Genomic DNA, 21,111 nt, shown 5'->3' with positions numbered 1-21,111 from the left:
CTGTTTTTGTTTTTTCCTGCTTTCAATACGACTGGTTCGTCACTCGCGGTCGCGAAATCCTCCGTTCGACTGGCAAATGGCGCCGCCAGAGAATTACGGCCCGACCGTGAACGCGGTAATCTGGTCCCAGGTTGGATTATCAGCCTGCTTCCTAATTCTAAGACTTTATTGCAAGTATAAGAAGCGCAGTGGACTTTGGTGGGACGATCATGTACTCATAGGATCATGGGTACGTTCATAGATTTATCCATTGAATCAACCCAAAATTGGACTGACGATCGTTTAGATCACCATGACGATCTCAGTAGCACTGACCTCGTTCAACATATCTCTCGGCTTTGGCAAGCATGTCTACCAGATCAACCCCGTCAACCTGCCCGCGATCGGACTCAACGGCAACATCATCAGCACAACATCTATAACTGCGGCGGTCTGGAGCAAGACTTCTTTTGCGATGACGCTTTTACGAATCCAGGACAAGGGATGGATGAGGCATTTTATTTGGGCAGCCATCATCTCCATGAACATCCTCATGGGCCTTAACGCCTTAGCTGCTTGGGTTCAATGCACTCCGATCCAAAAGTTTTGGTTACCGCAAACGCCTGGGAATTGCTGGGATACCAGGGTCTCAACGTATTACGGTATCTTTGCTGCAGGTCCATAATCCCGTCCTTCATTCTGGCGGGCTTCTTTCCCTGACGTCTGTCTATAGGTTACTCCGCTTTGATGGATATCACGCTTGCGATGCTGCCTTGGAAGATGATTTGGGGACTTCAAATGAAACTTCAAGAGAAGGTTGGTGTAGGCATCGCCATGAGTATGGGTCTATTGTAAGTGCGGTTTCATTTGGGCTGCGAAACAGAAACTTGCTAACATATTCCTCTAGTGCTGGAGCAACCGCCATCGTTAAATGCACAACTTTGCCAACTCTAGCCTCAGGAGACTTTACATGTGTGTGGCTATGACCGTCTCGTCCTTGTGTTGAAAATACTGACACGTTCATGCAGACTTTGGCAGTGAACTAGCCATCTGGGGAACATGCGAGACGGGCGTCACGATTGTGGCAGCTTCCATCCCCGTCCTTCGCGTTCTCATCCGCGATGTCGCCACCAGTGCTAGAAAGTACTATGGTTCTTCCGGAACTCGTACTAACAAATCCCGGTTTAGCCCTGGAAGCAGCTTGCCGCGAAGTAACACGGTGACGGTGACCTCCGCCCCGCAAAAGGGCTCGATCCGGAGAAAGTGGGATAGACTGGCTGACGATCAAAGCGATAAGAGCATACTGGGAGCCGAACCGGAACTGGAGTTCGGCAAGATCGTCAGGACGAATGAAATAGTGGTGGAATATGATACGAGGAGTGAGACTGAAGGAAGAAATGGGGCTTACGAGATGCATCAGATGGGTCGTGTGAACCCGGACAATATGGTATAATGAAATGAAAATACTGAAGGTCAATTTCTTCGATGAACCGGAAAGCTATACTGATCTTCACTTGAGATGTGTTCGTGCAAACTATGTCATCTCTACCAACATTGTGCCAGTACAAGATTCTATGATACCGCTGTAATTATGGACCAAGGAGGGCAGCAAACCTTTTTATGCCGTAAAGTGCCGGTGAGCATCATTACTAGTATGGAACAGTACCAACCAAAAATAAATTGGATGAAGCTCTCTTGAATAACACATCATGAAATTTCAATTCTTGAGGATTAGACCGGTTCACTTACAAACCTACTTGGATATCCGACCACTTGGACTTGAAGGGCTATGTCGTCTATCGAGAGAGTTTCTCGAAGGTGGTACTTCTAGAAGATGACGTCGCACGTGCCCAAGAGAGGCTCCGATAGTATAGATCTTTCGCTCGGTACAATTAGTCGAGTTGTAAAGTCCTTGCACAGCTTTGTCACGATCAGCAACTGAAATGAGTGCGTGGTTGATCCCCGGGCGCAGCTGTTTGACGGCTGCCGAGTAAATGTTCTCGGAAGTTTCATTCTACTTTCACAGTCAACAACTGAGCCTTTATGGATTGTGCGGACGGCAAGAAATACATCCGTGGCAGCATGCATCTCCATGAAATTGATTTTTGACCACTCAAAAGATAGCAAGTTCACCTAGCACCAGTCAAATATTGTGGAACCACCCATCGGCAACGAGTTGTTTGTGGTTGTCTTCTCTAAGCCCTTGGCAAGTATGAAAAGAATATCGAAAAGGCTGTCGTCAGAGAATTGAAACACTAGACGTTACGGGCGGAGAAGAAAGTCTCCGGCACGTTTATCGGGAACACGGTTCCGATGATCTGCGAAACCTTGCGCTTAAACGACGTGGCCCAAAGACTATGTGTTGGAACATTTATGAAGAGCAGCGATGTTTCGAATGTGATAAATGCCCAATTTCAACCGGGAGATTGATCGAGGACTTGTCTCTTGCAGCTTACCGTGGGCTTCTTGAGATCCTGAACAGGTTGTCATAAAAGACCTGCATCTTAGCTGCAATCATGTTCCTGAACAAACGGTAGTTATGGGCCTTCAGGATCTGGACTTTCACGTAGTCTTAGTCCCTATCCAAGGTGTAAGCTCGAAGGGCTTAGCAATGCTCGCGCCGAACGGTGCAAATGCTCATCATGAACGGCGACTTAGTATCCGTTCAGGATAGATAAATGATCGAATAGTTACCTACGTTCTGCTATTCCTGTTAATACCTAAAAACATTTGAGGATTGAAGAAATGGTGTATGGATATATCTTAAGGATGTAACGTTCTCTCAGGACACATTGAGGAAGAGGCAATGACTAAGAAGCAAAGGATTAAGCTTTTGTCTCGGCAGACTCATTTTATTTGAGGTTTGGTCGCTACGTAATATGGTTTGTCAAGTTTGCCACTCGAAATGAAGTAGCAAAGAACCGTTGGGAAGGGAGGAGTGAGTTGAGAGTATTGGACTGGAAAGGTTCCTTACTTCGAATTGTTGCCTTCTGGTGAAAGCCACATACCCAACGAAGTCAAAGTGGAAGGATGGATAAAGACAAAAGAGTCAGAAAACACAGCAGTGATAGACCAGTAGGCTGGAGGGAAGTGGCCGATAAATAGATGTTCATGTCTAATCACCTGAAGCAGCTGCTCACCTGGCTGGCTGCTTTACCACCTTCTTCCGCTAGTTCCTCTGTTCTGTTGCACGGTGGCTGATGTAAACTTAGATGCTCGAATATCCGGGACGTCTTGACATCGTTGGTGGTTTCCTTAGTGGGCCTCGTCAATTCTGTTCCTTCATCTCTTTTGAGTCTGTTGGAACATCACTTAAAGCACGGAGACCGGGGCCTAGCTGCTGCGAGAGCAGCCTCAGTCTTACTTGTGAGTCGGATAGGACCTGATTCCCATGTTATTGTGTCCATTTATTACGTCTCTTTACGAAAATACTTGGCAACATCTGTCGGGTTAAGATGTTCGGCCTGAGCCAGTGTGAGACCGGTTCCGCTGCAGATTGCTTGTCCCCCTTTCGCGTTTCGAATACTAGTCTCTACCCACATACTGATACTTTCCTTGCCACTTCCATCATCGTTGAACAAAACTCTCTCTTCCCTTCAATTATATCTAGTAGAAGTTAAAGGGAGACATATTTGTGCTAGGCAGGCGTTCTACATCACAGATGAACCGGGGAGGCCCGGGCGATGACCTCTAGGGTCGACCAGAAAGCAAAGACTTGACCGAAACTACGAACGTAATACTTCTACTTTTAGTTACTTAACATTCCATATTTATCCTTTATTTTGCCCGCAATAGTCCTCGCAACTTGCATCATAGTACCAGCCTGCATTAGCTCAAGGGCACTGATTTGCAGCCCAAAAGCCGAGCGGAACCATCGTCGCAGCTCTACGGCCATCAGCGAATCAATGCCCATTTGCGACAGGGTTGACGTATTTGGGTCCACAGGCGTATCGGCTGGTTTTAGCGTCATATCGAGAATCTTGAGCGCGATGTGCCGCGCAAGAAAGCTAAGTTCTGAATCGTCTTCCAACACAGAAATGTCTCTTGAAACGCGGGCGAGAAAGTTCTTCAGGGCCTGGTTGGCGCCAGCGATATCCCCTTCTGTGTTGCATTGACCTCCTTTTGGTTTTCTATTGTGGTAGAAGCCCATGCGACGGTTAAATCGCCAGTTTGTGCGGGCCGCCTCGTCGTTCAAGTCAACCGTCGAGCGCAGGCCCATGACGATCTGGGACTTGTTTGCCCAAGGCTCAGGTGGATTCGCTGTTGTCTTGAGGCTGTCTTCTTCAACATGAATACGAGAGTGCAGGAGCGAAAGCTCCACAGCGTCAAGAAAATCACTTTCTGTTTCGAAACCCATGTCTTGAAACTTAATAGAGCGTCGAGCGTGAGGGTTCTCTGCCACGTATCCGATGCCATCAATGGGACTGATGTTTAGAACGCTGGCAGGCAAGCCCATGGACCTTCGATACTGCCCAAAGGCTTCTAAAAAGGTGTTTGCAGCGCCATAGTTGCCTTGCCCTGTCTGATCAATGACACTTACGAGAGAGGAAGCCATCCAGAAAAAGTCAAGGGGTTGATTCAGCAGTTCGTTGTGGAGATTGTATGTTCCCTGAACTTTGGGCTTGATGACAGTACGCCAGTCGGACCACGACATTTCGGTTAAGGAAGCATCCTGGAACTCTTAGAATGGTTTCTTCTTGGGCGGAGAGGAGAGGGGATCACACACCTTTAGAACCATAGCGAGCTGAAATACACCTCGAACAGGAGTTTTGGCCATCTTGATGGCTTTTCTCACATCCTCCACGTTGTCGACATGCCCAGCAACTGTGACAGCATGACAACCCATCGAAGCCAGATCCTTAACTATCTCTTGACTGTCATTGGTCATGCCAGCGCTGCGTGATAGGAAAAGCAGATAACACGCTCCGCGCTCTGCTAGCCATGTTGCTAGAGACCGGCCCAGGCCACCCAAGCCACCAACGAGGAGATACGTGGCATCTGGTCTGAATGTGACTGGACGATACGTAGGAGCCGCTGCAAACTTCATATCTTCTGGTTCAAGCCGGATGAGGAGTTTGCCAATATGAGTACCCTTTTGAAACTGTAAGAAAGCCCGGTGCATTTCCAGAGGCGAAAACACCTGTCTCGGGGCCAGGGGCGTAAGCTTTCGCTTCTCGAAGAGAGGGATAAGCCTTTCCAGAATACGTCCGATGATTTCAGGCCTCTCTCGTACGATGTGGGCCATATTGATACAGACATACGATCGGTTTTGCATGAAGGGTTGCATATTTAGTCTGCTGGCCCCGGCAATATCTCTTTTGCCCAGCTCAATCAGCATTCCAAACGGGGCTACGCACTCCCACGACGCATGCAGGAGGTCTCCAGAAAGAGAGTTCAGCACTAAATCAACGCCTCTGCCCCCCGTCTCGCGCATGATACCTTCTAGAAAGGAGGGACTGCGCGAGTCAAATATGTGATTTCGTGGAACGCCCCAGATGCGAACCAGGTGGTCGACCTTTTCGGGGGAACTGACAGTTGCGAAGATTTCGGCGCCAATCAACTTGCATAGTTGTACCGTTGCAAGTCCGACACCACCACATGCAGAATGAATCAATACCTTCTGACCTCTCTCGATAGAAGCAAGGTCGCAGATTGCCCTCCAGGCCGTACTAAAGCAGGCTGGAACACTCGCGGCTACCTCGAAGCTCATACTCGTAGGGACTTTGGCAACCTGTAGTGCAGGAATGACAACTCGCGAGGTGAGACAACCGCCAGCATTGAGGGCCATAACCTTGTCTCCCACTGCCAGCCCTGTGATACCCTGGCCGGTCCTCGTGACCACACCAGCACATTCCGCTCCGAAGCCAGATATGGATGGGCACTCGTCGGGTAGTGATAGTAGTCCGTTGGCGAGCACTACGTCACGAAAATTGAGTCCGACATAATGCGGCTCAACCTCGACGTCGTTGTCACCCAGTACTTTGGATACAGGTTCTTCTACCCATCTCAGTGTCTCCAGGCGGCCCGGCTGATCCATGTCCAAACGCTTCTGTGTCTGTACTTTTTCTTGGGAACCCCATGGATCAGTGTAACCGGCGGCAGAGGAGTCGTTGGTCACCCCAGTGAGTTCATCGTTCAGCGAGAACGGATGATACCGACCAGTGCATATAACCCCGTCAACAACAGCAAACTCCTTGTCAGCGTGAAGCTTTTCGTCTTCTTTCTCGGCATCTCGCCGTATTCTTTGGAACACTTTCATGACAATATCCGAGAAGCTGACTTGTGAAGGGTCCATTTCAAGTGTACAGACGTTCAAACCCAATTCAGCCCGAACGGTCTTTGCTGCGCCGATCCCTTGAGCAGACCGTGGGTCTCGACATCCTATTTGTACTGGTCGTGCGAGCCAGAGAAGACTCTGCTGTTGGTTGATGCTCTTTATCAAGTGTTTGTATTGGCTGAACAAGTGCTCTGTCAAGTTTTCGAAGAATTCCGCTTCTATATCCCATAGACAGATTATGTCTGCGTCGCTCCGGAGCTTTCCAACGTCGTTGTTGCCAGCGACGACTACCTCCCACCCACTCTCTCGCATGTGATTGGCCAAGTTGTGTGAAAGTGGCGCGTCTGGCATCTCTGACAAGATTGTTACCGAGTCGCTAGTTGTGACACCATTCGGTGTGGCGCCAAGCTTCCGAGAAACGATAGCAGCACTAAAATGGAACGGTTGTTCATCATCGTAAATAGCTGTATCCACGCCAGTATAGCCAGATTTCTTGAGTTCCTGATCCCATCGAGAAACGGGAACATATGGCTCCCATTCCCGACCGTCTTTCTCGCCAAGCCACCAACCTGGAAGGGTGCCAAAGATATACCCGGCACAACGCTTCAGGCAGCAAAGCTCCGTGATAACGATAAATCCGCCAGGCCTCAGCAACTTCCGAAGGTTTACCAGAGTCTTGGTCAGAGATGGTGTAGCATGAAGGACATTGGCTGCAAAGATGATGTCGTATGACCCATATTCGAAACCCTGAGATAGAGCATCTCGAGAGGCATCCAAAACTTTGTATTCCATGTTCGGCGCATAAGAAAAACGCTCCTTTGCTTGGACAAAAAAGCCGGCCGAGATGTCAGTGAAGGTGTAAGTTGAGTATGCGGGCAGGCTGGCCGAACTCTGCCCGCTTTTGAGGAGGGACTGAATTACGAGTTCAGTAGTTGCTCCGGTGCCAGCGCCAACTTCAAGAATTCGAAGTGTTGGCCTCCAATGTGAGATGACTTTGACAAATGCTCCATAGTCAAAGCTGAGGTGATTGTACAACTTGGCCAGCTCGTTGTCCCGCATCAGTATATCAAGCACCTGTTCCCTTCCAGTGAAAATATCCTCAATGTTATCATGGATTCTCTTGACAGCAATGGGCAATGATGTTCTTTCTGTCTTTAAAAGACAAGAGTAGACATGGTCGATTAGAGCCTTTCTTTCGGCCGAAGGCATGCCCGCCAAAGCTGCAGCGTTTTTGACAAATGGATGCTCACCCTGCTTGGCCGCCACGATGTCTCGAACAAGCCACGCTCTGTACTTCTCCATGAAGCCGACTTTTGGTTCCAAGAGTGGGATTCGATCGGCAGACTCGAGGATGCATAAAAGAGTCAGCTCTTCGAGCATCAAAACCTCCGTCGTTTCGTAGTTCCTCGGTGGCTTGATCAACGAACCAACATCGAAACATTCAGCATCGGGTAACCACTCAAGTCTGGCGGCTGCGTGCCGGTCTAGTTGATCGCCATCCGGTCCTTCTGACAAAAATGTTCCGTCGCCAACCTGTGAGAACTGAGCGCCTCCGATGTAGAATACGACAGAATCTCCCGCCACGCATTCCACGGACGCATCAGTCTCCGAACCTGTAGACGCAACGCGTGGAGACCCGGTGCCGGCATTGACAGGGAAGTTTCTCACGTCTAATTCCCGAATCTTCGTCGGCATGAGAATTCTGTTAAGATTACGGCCTAAACCCTTTGCCAGTGACACGAAGACAAGTTGAAAGCAAGCATCCATGAGTACAGGGTGCTGCACAAAGTGTCTACATGACTCGTATTTTTTGGTCAAGAGTTCCCCAGATGCCTCGCATTCAGTGGTTGCGGATCGCATGCTCTTAAGTAATCGGAACTCAGGGCCGTATGTAATGCCTGTCCTTGAAAGAGCATCGTAGAATCGTGATTCGTTGACCTTTCTCGGCAAGTTGACGAGTCCTTGTCGATGAACAACCTTGCTTAGTCTTTTTGTCTCATTGCAAGACCTTACTCGACCTTCACAATGTAGTGTCCAGCTGGATCCATTGTGAGAGCAGATGCTGAAGGTAAACCACTCGGAACTGTGGTCAATGTCACTTGTCTTATGTCGCCGCAAGCTCGTCAAAATTTCGACGGCTCTCGCTTCTGGAAGCACTAACGCCGTGCGTACCATGAGGTCTTTGATTGTGTACCCGTTGTTAACCCCCGTCAGCTGTCTAATGGCTTCCCCCGCCATGGCGGCATAGCCCACCAAAGGGAAGACAATATCATGCTGAATTCTGTGGTCAGAAAGCCAGGGCTCGTTCTCAACATGAAGCATATTTCTCCAAGCCGGTTCCAAATCAGACGACTCCACGAGACGGCTTCCAAGGAGGCAGTGTTGTGGGTGTTTCCTGAATCGCCACTCCCTGGACAGGCGGGTTTCATACCAATGTGATCCTGTGTGATCCCAGGCATAGGGGGGGAGTCCAGCAACGATTGCTCCCACAGGAAAGATAGACGAGTAGTTAAGGTTGACACCCCGAAGGAACAGCTCCCCAATAGCCGAAAGGAGTGACATACTCGAGTCCCTGCTTCTCATGAGCGAGGGAACGAAGTTGCATCGTTGGCTTGCAGCGGCACAGTTTTGCCGCAGTGGTCCTGCAAGAGCAGCATGCGGCCCAATCTCCACGAACAAGCATTGTTCGAGGTCGGGGTCCTTAAGTAGACTGGCGACGGCCGTTGCGAAGCAGACGGTCGATACGAGGTTCTTTGCCCAGTATGCCGGAGTCTGGAGGGCGGAGGCCTCACACTTTTCTCCTGAAACGGTTGAGATGAACTGTATATCCGTGCTTGTTACCACAGAGGTTGCTGGACTCCAGTAGCGTTTTCTCATTTCCTGCTGGACAATCTGGAGATACTCCCGGCTTGGCGCCAACATGTGATGGGAATGGTATGCCACCTCAACTCGCAGGTAACGACAGTCCGTATCGGGGAAGTCCCTTTTGATGAGACTAATGACCTCGTTGACCACTTCCTTGTCTCCTGAGATGGTAGTGCTGGCGGGACTATTCTCGCAGGCTACAACCGCGCCTGGTCGCAGGTATTGGGATAACTGCCGTGATCCAAGGTTGATCACAGCCATAGACCCAGCCACCGAAGCGAAGACAGCCGCATTGGCGGCACTCAGACCGCGATAATATGCCAACACAACTGCTGCCTCAAGTGATAACTTGTTGGAAGCATAGGCAGCCGCGATTTCTCCTGATGAGTGTCCGATAACTGAGTGAGGCTTAACTCCAGCTTCTGCAAAACGGTGGAACAAAGCAATCTGTAGGATGGTGCATAACGGTTGTGACAAAAGGGCGTTTCCAACCCGACTGAACTCTGGCGGTTTCTGCAACTCATCTGGAAGTTGCTATTAGATGATGCATACGGAAAAAGAAGACTTGTGTCACTTACCAATAATGTGCCACTTGGGGGCATGTTGCAGGCTCTGCAAGATACGATCCATCCGCTCCAGGTCGGCTCGAAATCGAGAGTCATGTTGGATTAGTTCAGCGCCCATTCGAGGCCATTGCGCTCCCTGGCCTGTGAAGACCATGGTCACTCTTGGACAATCCGAAGGTGCTTTGGCGTTACTAGGGCCCTCTATCAGCATCTTTCCTGTGTGGTCCACGACTCGAAAGGTTCGGAAAAGCATTTTAAGCCTCGCTCGACCAAGCGTATAAGCTATATCAGCAGCCTGGATCTCGTTTCTCTCGACAAAACTGTTGTATTGTTCTTTGTTTTTTTTTAGTGATAACTGTGTATTCGCCGAATAGAGGAGAAGTTGCGGCCCGCGCGACTTGTTAGGCTTCTGTAGCCGGTTTGTTGCTTCCAGAATGACATGAGCATTAGCACCACCGACACCGAAAGAGTTCACCGAGACCCGCTTAGTTCGGTCACTCGGAAACGGTGTCAGCTGGCTGGGTACCCTCAAGCCAAATTCAGTAAAGGGAATGTTTGGATTTGGTTCGGTGAACTTGATGTTGGGCGGTATGAGCCCCTTCTCCAGGGCCATGACGGCCTTGATAACGCTCACGAGTCCTGATGCAGCTTCAGTGTGTCCGACATTGGGTTTAACGGAGCCTATAAGAATTCCTTTTTTGTTGCCTTTTCCGAACACTTTCCCCACAGCGGTGGCTTCGATGGGATCACCCACAGGTGTTCCAGTGCCGTGAAGCTATGATGTGAAGATGTGTCAGGTCGTGGTGCGAGCTTTAGGTTCGAGTGTATCATCATTGATGTCTGAGCAAATTTAAGCTTACCTCAACGAAGTCAGTGTCGTGCGGATCAAGCCCGGCATCCATGTAAGTCTGCCGCATCAAGGCCTCTTGAACCTCGCCATTCGGCTGCATAAGTGCTGCGGCAGCGCCAACATTGCGACCGTCAGTGTTGGTACCAGTCGCCTTGATCACAGCCCTGATTGGGTTGCCGTCTCTCACTGCATCGTCTAGTCGCTTGATGTATAGTACAGCAATGCCGTCTGCGCGAGCAAAGCCATCTGCTTTGGCGTCAAATGTGTTACAGGAGCCCGTCGGCGAAATTATGCCGTCAGATGTCATGAGTACAGTTGTGGTGGGATCTAGGAGTAGACTTGTGCCACCTACAACAGCGCCACTGGTGCTGCCGTTGCGGAGGTCGCTGCAAGCCGCATGGAGTGCTATGAGAGACGCGGAGCAACCTGTCTTGATTGCATAGCTATAATATGAACTTATTAGCATATGCTTTGATCAAATCATCAAGCTTATCTATCCTCTTGCGGTGACATGGGGAGAGGGAAAGGCGGATTTGGAATGTAACACCACCAGCAGAGAAACATCAATTTTTGTGGGAAAAGCAGCCAACACCCGGGGTTAAAACTTTCTGAACATTCACACATATCAAAGGAATTGTGGGTACAAAAATGCAATGACCTCCAAGATCCGGTAGAGAAAATAGTCAAGTAAGCTGTCTTATCTGATCAGGATAGCTCACCTTGGTCCCTTGAGATTGAACTGGTATGACACCCTATTAGGTAGCATGAAGTCCGTTGCACCACCCAACACGTTTCCTTGTGTGTGCTGCAGTTCCTTGGCGCTCATCCGCAGCCAGTCTTCGGCAGTGGTGCCAACATAACATCCAATGGGTGCTCCAGAGTATTCAGTCTCACCGGCGTCAGCTAGTGCTTCATAAGTAGTCTCGAGCATCAACCGTTGCTGCGGATCGCACTTGGCGAGTTCGTCCTTGGACATCTGGAACTGAGCAACATCAAGCTTGTCAAGCTCGGCTGTGTCAATAAAATAGCCGTTGAGCGCCTTGATGCTTTGTTTTCCACCAAGTGAATCTGTGAATCCATGGATATTGTATCGGCTAGGGGGCACCGGTTCTTGCAGGTCCTGACCTTGAGACAACACAGACCAAAACTCACCCGGTGTACGAATCCCTCTGGCTAGCCTCAGAGACATGCCACAAATGGCAATGTCTGGCATCTTTTGTCCAGTCATAGCAGCGGAGGTGTGCTTTTCAACCATGAACAAAATGAAATTTTCAAGTAGGGTTGATCAGAACAGTATGTCGTTTAGGAAGACTCTTGAAGAAGTGCATCAGATAGATAAGATATGGCTTTTTCGTTGCTTGTGGCAAGAGTGTTCACAGTAGGGGGCCATTGAAAGTAAGAAACGTAGAACAAACCACCACTTTTCGCACTTGAATAAAGCAATAATCACGAAGGTGTATGTTATATAAAGTAAAGATGTTATGAAAGCGACATTGCAGAGCTCAAGGTAAGCTTTACTTACTATGCGTACAAAGTATCGTAGTTATAGAGGTTGAAGGTAGCCTAAACCTAAGATTTCCTTCTAGGGGCCTTTGATAGGCTTATGAGGGATAAATACATATTTAACAACTGAACGCGGAAATCGGTTTTCTCCCCAAACCTAAAATCTGCAAAGGAAACTTTCCGAAGGCGTAGAATGACCACTTTCATGTTCTTCCGCGTATATACTAGCTTATCGTGACTTTTTGAAATTTTAATTTGCAGTTTATCATGTTTATTTAAGTGCTAATAGTAGGGAATTTGTCGGAAGTTTGGTCGTAGGAAAAAAGTTTAGTGTGTCAGTGTTTCCTCCAATGTGACTCGTGAGGATACGGATACGGATCGAAAACGATGGTAGTTGGCTCTTCCCAGTGACTCTGGAAGTTTACCTAACCCCCGGTTTGGTGTACGCTTGAAACATTCCTTTTCCGAAGTGCCGAAAGCTACAATATCAGTGAGCATGACGAGTCCTATTCATAATGTATTCCTGATCAAACGTTGGGTTGCGGGGAGGAGAAGCTAATAAGCATGACTAGTTATGGTTTGTAAAGGCAAGAAGTTAATCAGCATAAACCTACCACGAGCATACTGTTTTCTAACTAGGGTGACTTGTCTAGCCCAACTCAATCCTCAATAGTCAGACATGGTCGAAAGTATATAAGCTTTCGTTAGTAACTACAAGTGAAACTTGACGGTGTGACAGCACGTCTGCTGGGCATGACTGGATATTTTCCCTGGATCAATTGGTCTTTTACCTTTCCAAAAAAGAAAATACGAAAGCATCACTCCACCAAAAGAAAAAGAGACGTTCATCACCTATCGAGTGACGAACTTGAAAAAATAGATGCCCCTTTCTCCCTATCCCCCTTGTTCAAGCAATCAAGCAATTCCTTTTTTTTGACAAGAGCACAACACTACTAGTATCCTACATATCAGGACTTAACTCATTTTTGCGCACATCATACCCAGGGCCTGAAGTCTTCCAGAGTTGTGTCACAATCGTCAAGTAACAAAATACATCATGGAGGCTAAGTTGGATGGAGTGGACATGAGCGACCTGTATACGTGCTGTCTCCCTGAAAATGTCCCAACTGCTGAAATAGAGCATATTTCAATCAAGGGCCTGCTCGAAGGGGTCGAAGAGGAAACCCAGCGTCTTTTCCGAGCCTGTCACACTCAAGGAGTTTTTCTACTTGATCTTACAGATCATCCCAAGGGCAAGCGGTTCTTGCGTGAAATGGCCGACACCGTTCGAATTGCCCAGCATGTATTTCAGTCAAAGACTCTGGAGGAAAAGCGAACCTATCCAACTCGACCTCGAGTTGGCATCATGGATAAAGGGTGAGTAATAGAGATAGTTGCGACGCGTGTCAACCATTTCTTGCTGATGGCAGACAGCTACATAGCCGAGGAAATCACACCTGCCGGCGAGGTCAAGTCCCATGAAGTCCTCAACGTGGGTTAAACACCATCATCAAATCTATTGCTCTAAAACTGATTAAACCAGGTACCCAACTTTGAGCTCTTCAGTCCCGGGGCTCCTCCCCTTGAGCTACCGTCGTGGCTCGCAACTCATGAAAACACTTTCCGCAGTGTGGCAATTTCTGGTAACGAGATTGCAAATACCATTCTAGCCTCTTTGGAGAAGGCTCTGCATATGTCTCCAGAGACTTTGACCTCGGCACACCGCCTAGAAGATCCGTCCAATGACTTCCTACGTTTGGTACGGCATCCTGGATTCGGCGCACGCGAGGACGGGGAGCGAATTTCGTTCCACGCGCACAAAGACCTTTCCTCCTTGGGTCTCCTACTCGCCCCCTTACCAGGCTTGCAGGTCGAGCATCCAGACGAGCCAGGAGTGTTCAAATGGGTCAAGCCTGTGCCGGGAACAATTGTCGTCAATGTTGGTGAGGGCCTACAGCTGCTTACAAACAGCGTCCTGAAGGGCGTCCTTCACCGCGTCGTAAGAATACCGGGTGATCTTACGGCTGTGGACCGCGTTAGCGCCCTCGTGGTTGTGCGGGCAAAGGGGGACATGCCCATGCTGCCTCTACCTAGTCCTCTCGTTCCATGTCTGAACGAGGAGCAAACAAAGAAACAGATCGAGACCAGCGATGAATGGGCTGCCAACAAACTCAGGGCCTTGACTGCTATCAGGGCCAAGGAGGGGAAAATGCTACCGAGAGAGCTTGCATTTGTCTACAAAGAAGCCGGAATGCCTGTACCTATTGGAGTTTGATATAGTTCAACAACTTTTGTAAGTAACGTAGCTTAGTCTGACGTACCTTGAATCTATGTGCAATCACAAACCACCTTTTCTTGATAGCTAGGTCGGATGTAGTTATGGCTTCCCAGCTTAGGTATCTCTTCTCGTGAAGCGCCATAATGCGACATCATTCATCATCCTCTTTGTTCACAATCGTGCCTATCTTCTTTCAGACATACAGCCTATAACAGGTACCATGACTCGTGAGCTCTTTTATTTTCTTCCTTGCAAGCTCCTCGCGTTTTCATGGTTGCTCCAGACCCTAGCGAGACAGTTGACAGGGGGATTGCAGTTTACCAGCCCCGCAGGTAGCAAGCAATCTTTTTCTAGACTGACGAAACCCAACCTTTGCACATGAGTACAAGAGTGAACTTAGTCCAAACTCAAGTCTACGCCTAGAAAAAACAAGGTAGTAACGCATGAATCGTATGTGTTTAGTAATCGGCAGATGTTCAACGCGACTTCATTGAGCAATAATACCGTATGTTTCTTGCTTTGGCTGTGCATGGCGCCTAAAATTTAGGTCCTGATCGACAGCGCCAGTAGGATTCGAATTCCAGTTAAGATGACTGGAATTATGAGCCTTTTGATTAGCTAATTGCTGTGAGGCGGAAGGCTGAGGGCTGCCAGTCGAAGTCTAAGTGCTGGCATATATCTATGCTGCCGAAGATTCACCGAACTCCAGTCAACAGTCTAGTATCATTGTGGGGTCTGGCCGGGATCCTATAACGATGCTGGAGTTGGACTTGACTTTTGTATAGGAAAATAAGCTTCTAGTAAAGACATCGGTTAAAATTACCCTTTTAGAACAGCAAAATGGCAATGACTAAGGAGGTACAAAGCAAATGTTAGATAACATAAGAGTTCTGCGAGTTTAAACTGTATCCATGATGTATCTGCCTAGATTCAGCCTAGTGTAACACGAACAAAGTTTTTTGGTACTTGTGACTGGTGTTAACTGGAATCCAACATCGAAAACGACCCTTACTGGAGTTGTCGATCAGGCCCTTAGTGCAATAAGCAATCTCAAAGTCTTGCTTACTATCGGTATTGCGCCGTGTTGCTAATATCAGTTATCAAATCTATGGGTTCGATAACTGAAAAGAAAGTCCTGGAAACCTAGTTCAACATAGCCGAAGCTTTCGACCCATTTAGGTTTGGAATGTAAAACAGCAGCTCATGATAGCTTATGTTAGAGGTCCCCGCCCTTGTCTAGACTGCTAAGAATGAATACTTCGCTTTTCGTGATTTCCACTATGGGTAATATTTCTGGTCAGCTATAGTTGGGCCCTTTAGTGATGATTGCGCGTAAACGGGGTAATATGAACTTTCATCCTCGGCGTTGAAGCTTAGCTGCCAGACTCCAAAAACATTCTTCTCCTCTTAACCTCGAGCTACCGATCTTAAGCCACAACGCCGCACGTCTTCGCTCTATACCACACAGGAATAGGAAGATGGCGACAACGACTTCCATCACAAATACCTACCGCATGGGCTACTCCGATGCCATCATAAAGTTCATGGATGCCCGCGGCGCGGACACAGAGGCCTTTCCCCTCATGCCTCATCTTCAGCCGACAGACAGGATACTTGACCTGGGGTGCGGACCAGGCAGCATCACAGTTGGTCTCGCTCCCAAAGTTGCCTCCGTGGTAGCTCTGGATGTATCCGGCGTCAGCATCGACATGACACGCAGACGCGTAGAGCAAATGAGAGAAGCCGGGTCTTTGACCGCCCCAGACGCCGCAAAGATTACCTGTCTTCAGGCAGACGTCCTCGCGGGGCTTCCTTTCGAGTCACACACATTTGACGTCATCTACGCCAGCCAGGTCTTTGTTCACCTCACGGGACCAGGACAGGCTGCTCGCGCAATGGCTGAAGTGCGAAGAGTCCTCAAAAGTGGTGGCATATTGGCCACGCGTGATGCTGCAGAGTCATTCTACTATCCGCGGCATTCAAACCTGTGGGATATATGGGGTAGCAAGATGAATAGAGCACTTCTGGGGCACGACGCCAAGTTCGTAGCAGACGGTAAGCCTGGGGGGCCGGATATGATGCCCCGGCTGTATCGAGAGTCTGGTTTCGAGCCACAAAAGATCAAAGTTACGTCTGGGCTGCCTTGGGTGTTTTCTGGGAGGACAGGTCGGGAGTGGTGTGTCAATAACTGGACTGAAAAGATGGATGACCCGTCACTTCTTGATAAGTGGGTTGCTGCTGGAGTGACTGATGAGCACAAGAAAGTTGCCAAAAAGGCATTGGCAGACTGGCTAGACAACGAGGATGCATATATGATGGTTACACACTGCGATATACTTGGGTGGAAATGAAACTTCACACGATTTATCACTCAATGATTTGTAGAACGAAACTGGTAACTTGCCAATGTACATGCCTGCCGGATTGATCCGACTTACTCCAATCAGCCATCGGGTACCTTGATTCTGACGGAGAAGCAAAGAAAAAGTTATGAGATACGCAGCTGCATAAGTTTAGGAATGATACAAACTAAGTGGTAAGCAGAGGGATCTCAAAACATCGAGGATTAGCATTACGACACAAGCAACACGTTCCCCCGGTTCGGGCCACCTGAAGAGCGGCGGGTATTCCGATTGCAATAATTAACTTATTGGCAAGTCGTTCCGATGGCAAGTCGTTCCGTCTTGGTCCAATACAAATAACGGTAGGTGGTGAGGTAGCAAGAGCATCGTTGGAAGATACTAGTTAACATACTCAGATGCTAACAAGGACGCACTGCAACTATACGTCATATGTTGGACCAAGTTAATCTTCTCTGGATGATTTGTCGCTCGAATGACTTCACAGATCAGAAACTATTTATCCCATAGTCAAGAATCAAAGCACAAATTTGGTAAATAGCTCGCACGGTTCGGGTGTAATCGACAAGCAGATAGCAAACACGGTTGGCATAATAGTGATGAATCATGTGTCCTCGAGAACAATTTAGTGGTGAGGATTCTCAGTACGACAGCACAAGACAACTCAGACACTCCAAAATCAATGTCCTCTTTAGGGAGCGCGAAAAGGGAAGGAGAAAAGAAAAACTTCCTAAAATCATAATAAAAAATTAAAAAATTAAAAAAAAAAAAAAAGGGGGGGGGGGGGGGGGGGGTCCAGATTGCACACAAAAGATAAAAAATCCCCCGTTTCGGCCACAGTGACTGAAAGTGCCAACTTAGGAAGAAGTATAGTTTCAAGACTCAATTGCCAACCGGGTCGTGTGTTTTGTCTTCGCAGGGTTGGAAATATTCAAGATAGTGGCATGGCTGTCAACAACGAGCTGTGGGAGAAGAAAGACGCAATCTTGGGTGACTAATATTTGATGTTGTTGACGATAAGATCTCGGTCGTTACCTCGAATCTGCATCTCATTTGCCGACGGCTACTCTGGTCCTCGTTACTCTTGGCAAAGATTTCTTTCCCCTTTGTAGTAATCGATAAGCTGTCTCGAGACCGAAGTGGGTGGTCGGCCCGAGCACCAATGGTCAGAAGCGATATCCTCTCAACTCCTGTCCACAGAGGCCCGAATCCCGGGAAAGGGCATGATAAGCTTATCTCCCATCACCAATTACGTATGTTCATGTTGCTTATCTGCTTACTCACAAACGGGTCCTCGGGTTCAGCGGGGACGGGCGAAGTTTGGTCAAGGTAACATCCGCATTGAATTGATTTCACCTTTGAATTATGCAGCATCGGCGACAACTGCACTTTGATCCGTTGATTATCAAAGTGTATCGCGTTCCATCTATGGCCTGTAGCGTTAGGATCTGTAAGGCAGCTTCCGACGTGGTAGCACGACCCACTTCTACGACATGCCCCGCCCGCCAGTGAGGCCTGAGGACCGGAAGCGATCCGCCAAAGCATGCGTTGCCTGTCGAACCACCAAAAAACGCTGTGATGCTGTTCAACCATGCCGACCATGCGTCAATCGTGGAGTTGGTGCGTCTTGTACGTATTTAGAGCACACTCGAATCCGCCGCGCAGCTCGACAGCCTGTTACTCCGTCTCAACAAACCAATTTGACCAGCCGCGACATTAAAAGAAATGCAAAACTCTCTCCGTTGCTCTATCAGCGGGAACACTCATATCCAGGAGACGGGGATCATGGGACAAGCTCATCGAATTCAAGTAGACTGACCGCGACTTGGGGCCCACGCCCGGTCATGATGTATACCTGTCGGGGAGAAAAAGGTACTGTGCCCTTAGTTAGGGTTTCTGGCCGTGCTGACCAATATTTGGCTGATGTGTTGAGACTTGCAGTCTACGTCGGGAACGCTTCAGCGATTGCATTCCTGCAATATCTACGAGGAAGGTTGCGCATCCTCGGCCCAGACTTCACCATAAGTCAAGGATGCCATCGCATGTTTGAAGCGCAGGTTTCAGTTCAGCAAGATGATGACTTTGTGGATGACATTGATGGTGCAGAAAGAAGAACTCTCGTTCAGCGTTTTCTGGATGCGGTGAGTCTAACTATCTGGCCTCAAGGCATATGAGAGCAATGAGTTTGACGAAATCATAGTCTAGTGGACTCTTAGATCTTTTCGATGAGTCTGGGATAGATCGTCTTTTGTCAGTCGCCGAATCTCCTAGCAGGGGCTTTGACAGAATCAAAATTCAGGATGGAGATGACGGCCGACTGTGTCTCTACATGATGATCGCGATCGGCGCTCAATGTCGCGGGCGACCCGGTGATGCCAACAGGGCTTTTCGTTATTTCGAGGAAGCACGCAAATTATCGTTTGCAGGAATGCTGAGCGACCCTACGCTAGACACAGCTCGAGGTTTTGTTCTCATGGCTTTCTACATGTTCGGAGCATGTCGTCGCAACTCAGCTTTCATGTACCTTGGAGTAGCAACGAAAGCGGCTTCGGTCATGGGATTACACATGGCGGAACAGTTCCAGTCGCTCTCCGAAGATGAGCGCTCTCTAAGGTATTTGATAATCTTGCACTCCGCTGGGATGGGTATTCACGACACCGTACTGAGCACAACCGCAGATCCCGTGTCGACAAGAGTATCCGCCTCTTTGATGTTGTTTGCAGCTCAATCCTTGGTAGGCCAACTAGCATCGCGCCTTGCCGGCCGAAAAACCAAACGAGAACTCAGAGCCGACGACATCGAACGCAATCAGTTGATGTAGCTTGCACCCTGGCTACAACGCTCAATGAAATCATTGACACTCTCACCGAGGAGTCTCAACTAGGAATCAATCAAGCAGAACGCTTCTTAGATAAGATCAAAGAGTGGAGCAAGAACCTTCCACCTGGATTACGCCAACGCCCGCAGAGAAGTTCAAACCATTCCCGATATTTCGAGAACCGACAGATTGCTATTGGGAATATACATGTTGCCTGCACATACTATTTTGGCATTATGCTGACGACGCGCGAGTTTCTGATACAACACATCATGCCTCAACTCGATAACGAACCACCGTTCACGGACAGTCGTCTAGGTTTGGACACGACCTCGGAGAACAAGCAAAAGATAGTTGAATTTTCCGATGCTTGCGTGGATGCTGCAGTATTTATGTCAGATATGTGCTCAGAAGCATTAGACTCTCGTACTATTATGGGCAACATGTGCATACTCAAGTGGGTCTACTGATTCCAATTATCTGCATACCTGCTAAAGCTCACATAGGGCGTGGCTATTTTCTGCTGGCCTCATCCTGAGCTTCTCCTTACTTGCTCCTTACGTGCCACAGCGCCGTGCAAGAGCTTTCCATAACGCATTACGCGTCCTCGACTTTTTGGGTCACTTGAGCCCGCAAGCAGCACAGTACCATCGTCTATTGTCAAGTTTCTCTCAGGCTGTTGATACATTCAAGAGTCATTCACCAGTCGAGCATTCTCAGCCACGTCCTCCCTATGTTGAAAGGCTTCTCTCACTCGACTTGGCCGAGAGCCCGGAAACCACCCGATGGGGCTTTACCACGAGGCAATCTGAGCACGTGAGCTATATGGATAGTGTCGATAACTTTGACCATCGGGAGACTACTGGAGAAACCATGTCTGATCTCCAACTGCCATTCGATACTACAGCACGCGGCGGAGAAGATGTTATCCTTAGCCTCCTTTGGGATGGCGAAACAACTTCGTTTCCGGGAAACGTCGGGTTCTCAAGTTTACCATGAGAGCTCTAGCCGTCTCGGAAGTCTTTCGCTGTAGGCTGCATATGTGGCGATGCAAACCGGAACCTTCATTTGCCTCCAACATAGTATATATCGGGAGAGAGACTCGTTCTCCCCGGTTTTGCTGTTTTTTGTGACTCGGTATCGACTCTCTCCGCCGTTGCAGAGTTCCAACGTCTGGAAAATCGGACGTAACAACAGTTCAGCTGAACATGCACTCAACAGCCGAAAAACATCTGTCTGTAAACCATCCCATTTTCGTGGAGGGGTTTCCTTTTTGTTGCCAGACCGTTACAAGCAATCATACTGTGCCGAAGAGAAGAAGGCTGCGCACTCCCAGAGAGATCCGTTCACGATGAAACGCGCGCAAGGACCTGGAACACCAGCGTCTCAATCTGACGTGAAGGCACACACGTCATCCGAACGCGGACTACAGTTTTAAAAGTAACAACACGATCTCCCATTGGTCATTTAATTTCTGTGTCCCCACTGCTTTTTGGAAAAAACAATGCCGGCGCCAGAGACGAGACGACAAGCACATACCGGTAGATGGCTCTCCCGTCAAGTTGGCTGTTGGCCGTTGGTCACTGCTATCGCCGAGAAGCCTAACTCAGACGCT

At 48.7% G+C, this 21,111-nt stretch overlaps 5 protein-coding genes across 5 annotated transcripts; 3 read left to right on the top strand and 2 right to left on the bottom strand.

Annotated features, from left to right (window-relative positions):
• Nucleotides 1-292: 292 nt before the first annotated feature.
• ColSpa_04526 (uncharacterized protein) lies at nt 293-1,432 on the top strand (the record flags this gene model as incomplete). The annotated part of the gene is made up of 3 exons (XM_049270738.1): nt 293-641; nt 713-830; nt 1,018-1,432. 3 exons carry the CDS (start codon nt 293-295, stop codon nt 1,430-1,432), a joined length of 882 nt encoding a protein of 293 aa, XP_049126695.1.
• Nucleotides 1,433-3,727: 2,295 nt separating this feature from the next.
• Nucleotides 3,728-4,633, bottom strand: ColSpa_04525 (highly reducing polyketide synthase gloL; the record flags this gene model as incomplete). Its single annotated transcript, XM_049270737.1, has 1 exon — nt 3,728-4,633. The coding sequence occupies one exon, from the start codon at nt 4,631-4,633 to the stop codon at nt 3,728-3,730; it is 906 nt and encodes a 301-aa protein (XP_049126694.1).
• A 27-nt stretch (nt 4,634-4,660) lies between these two features.
• Nucleotides 4,661-11,765, bottom strand: ColSpa_04524 (highly reducing polyketide synthase fum1; the record flags this gene model as incomplete). Its single annotated transcript, XM_049270736.1, has 4 exons — nt 4,661-9,645; nt 9,700-10,462; nt 10,548-10,980; nt 11,257-11,765. 4 exons carry the CDS (start codon nt 11,763-11,765, stop codon nt 4,661-4,663), a joined length of 6,690 nt encoding a protein of 2,229 aa, XP_049126693.1.
• Nucleotides 11,766-13,406: 1,641 nt separating this feature from the next.
• On the top strand, nt 13,407-14,315 carry ColSpa_04523 (SH3 domain-containing protein; the record flags this gene model as incomplete). The annotated part of the gene is made up of 3 exons (XM_049270735.1): nt 13,407-13,417; nt 13,475-13,532; nt 13,584-14,315. The coding sequence occupies 3 exons, from the start codon at nt 13,407-13,409 to the stop codon at nt 14,313-14,315; spliced, it is 801 nt and encodes a 266-aa protein (XP_049126692.1).
• Nucleotides 14,316-15,796: 1,481 nt separating this feature from the next.
• ColSpa_04522 (putative methyltransferase) lies at nt 15,797-16,669 on the top strand (the record flags this gene model as incomplete). The annotated part of the gene is made up of 1 exon (XM_049270734.1): nt 15,797-16,669. One exon carries the CDS (start codon nt 15,797-15,799, stop codon nt 16,667-16,669), a length of 873 nt encoding a protein of 290 aa, XP_049126691.1.
• Nucleotides 16,670-21,111: the final 4,442 nt, after the last annotated feature.

This window comes from Colletotrichum spaethianum, assembly GCF_022836535.1.
Source record: "Colletotrichum spaethianum MAFF 239500 DNA, contig09, whole genome shotgun sequence".
Taxonomy (NCBI): Eukaryota; Fungi; Ascomycota; class Sordariomycetes; order Glomerellales; family Glomerellaceae; genus Colletotrichum; species Colletotrichum spaethianum.
This window is presented reverse-complemented; position numbering and strand designations above follow the sequence as displayed.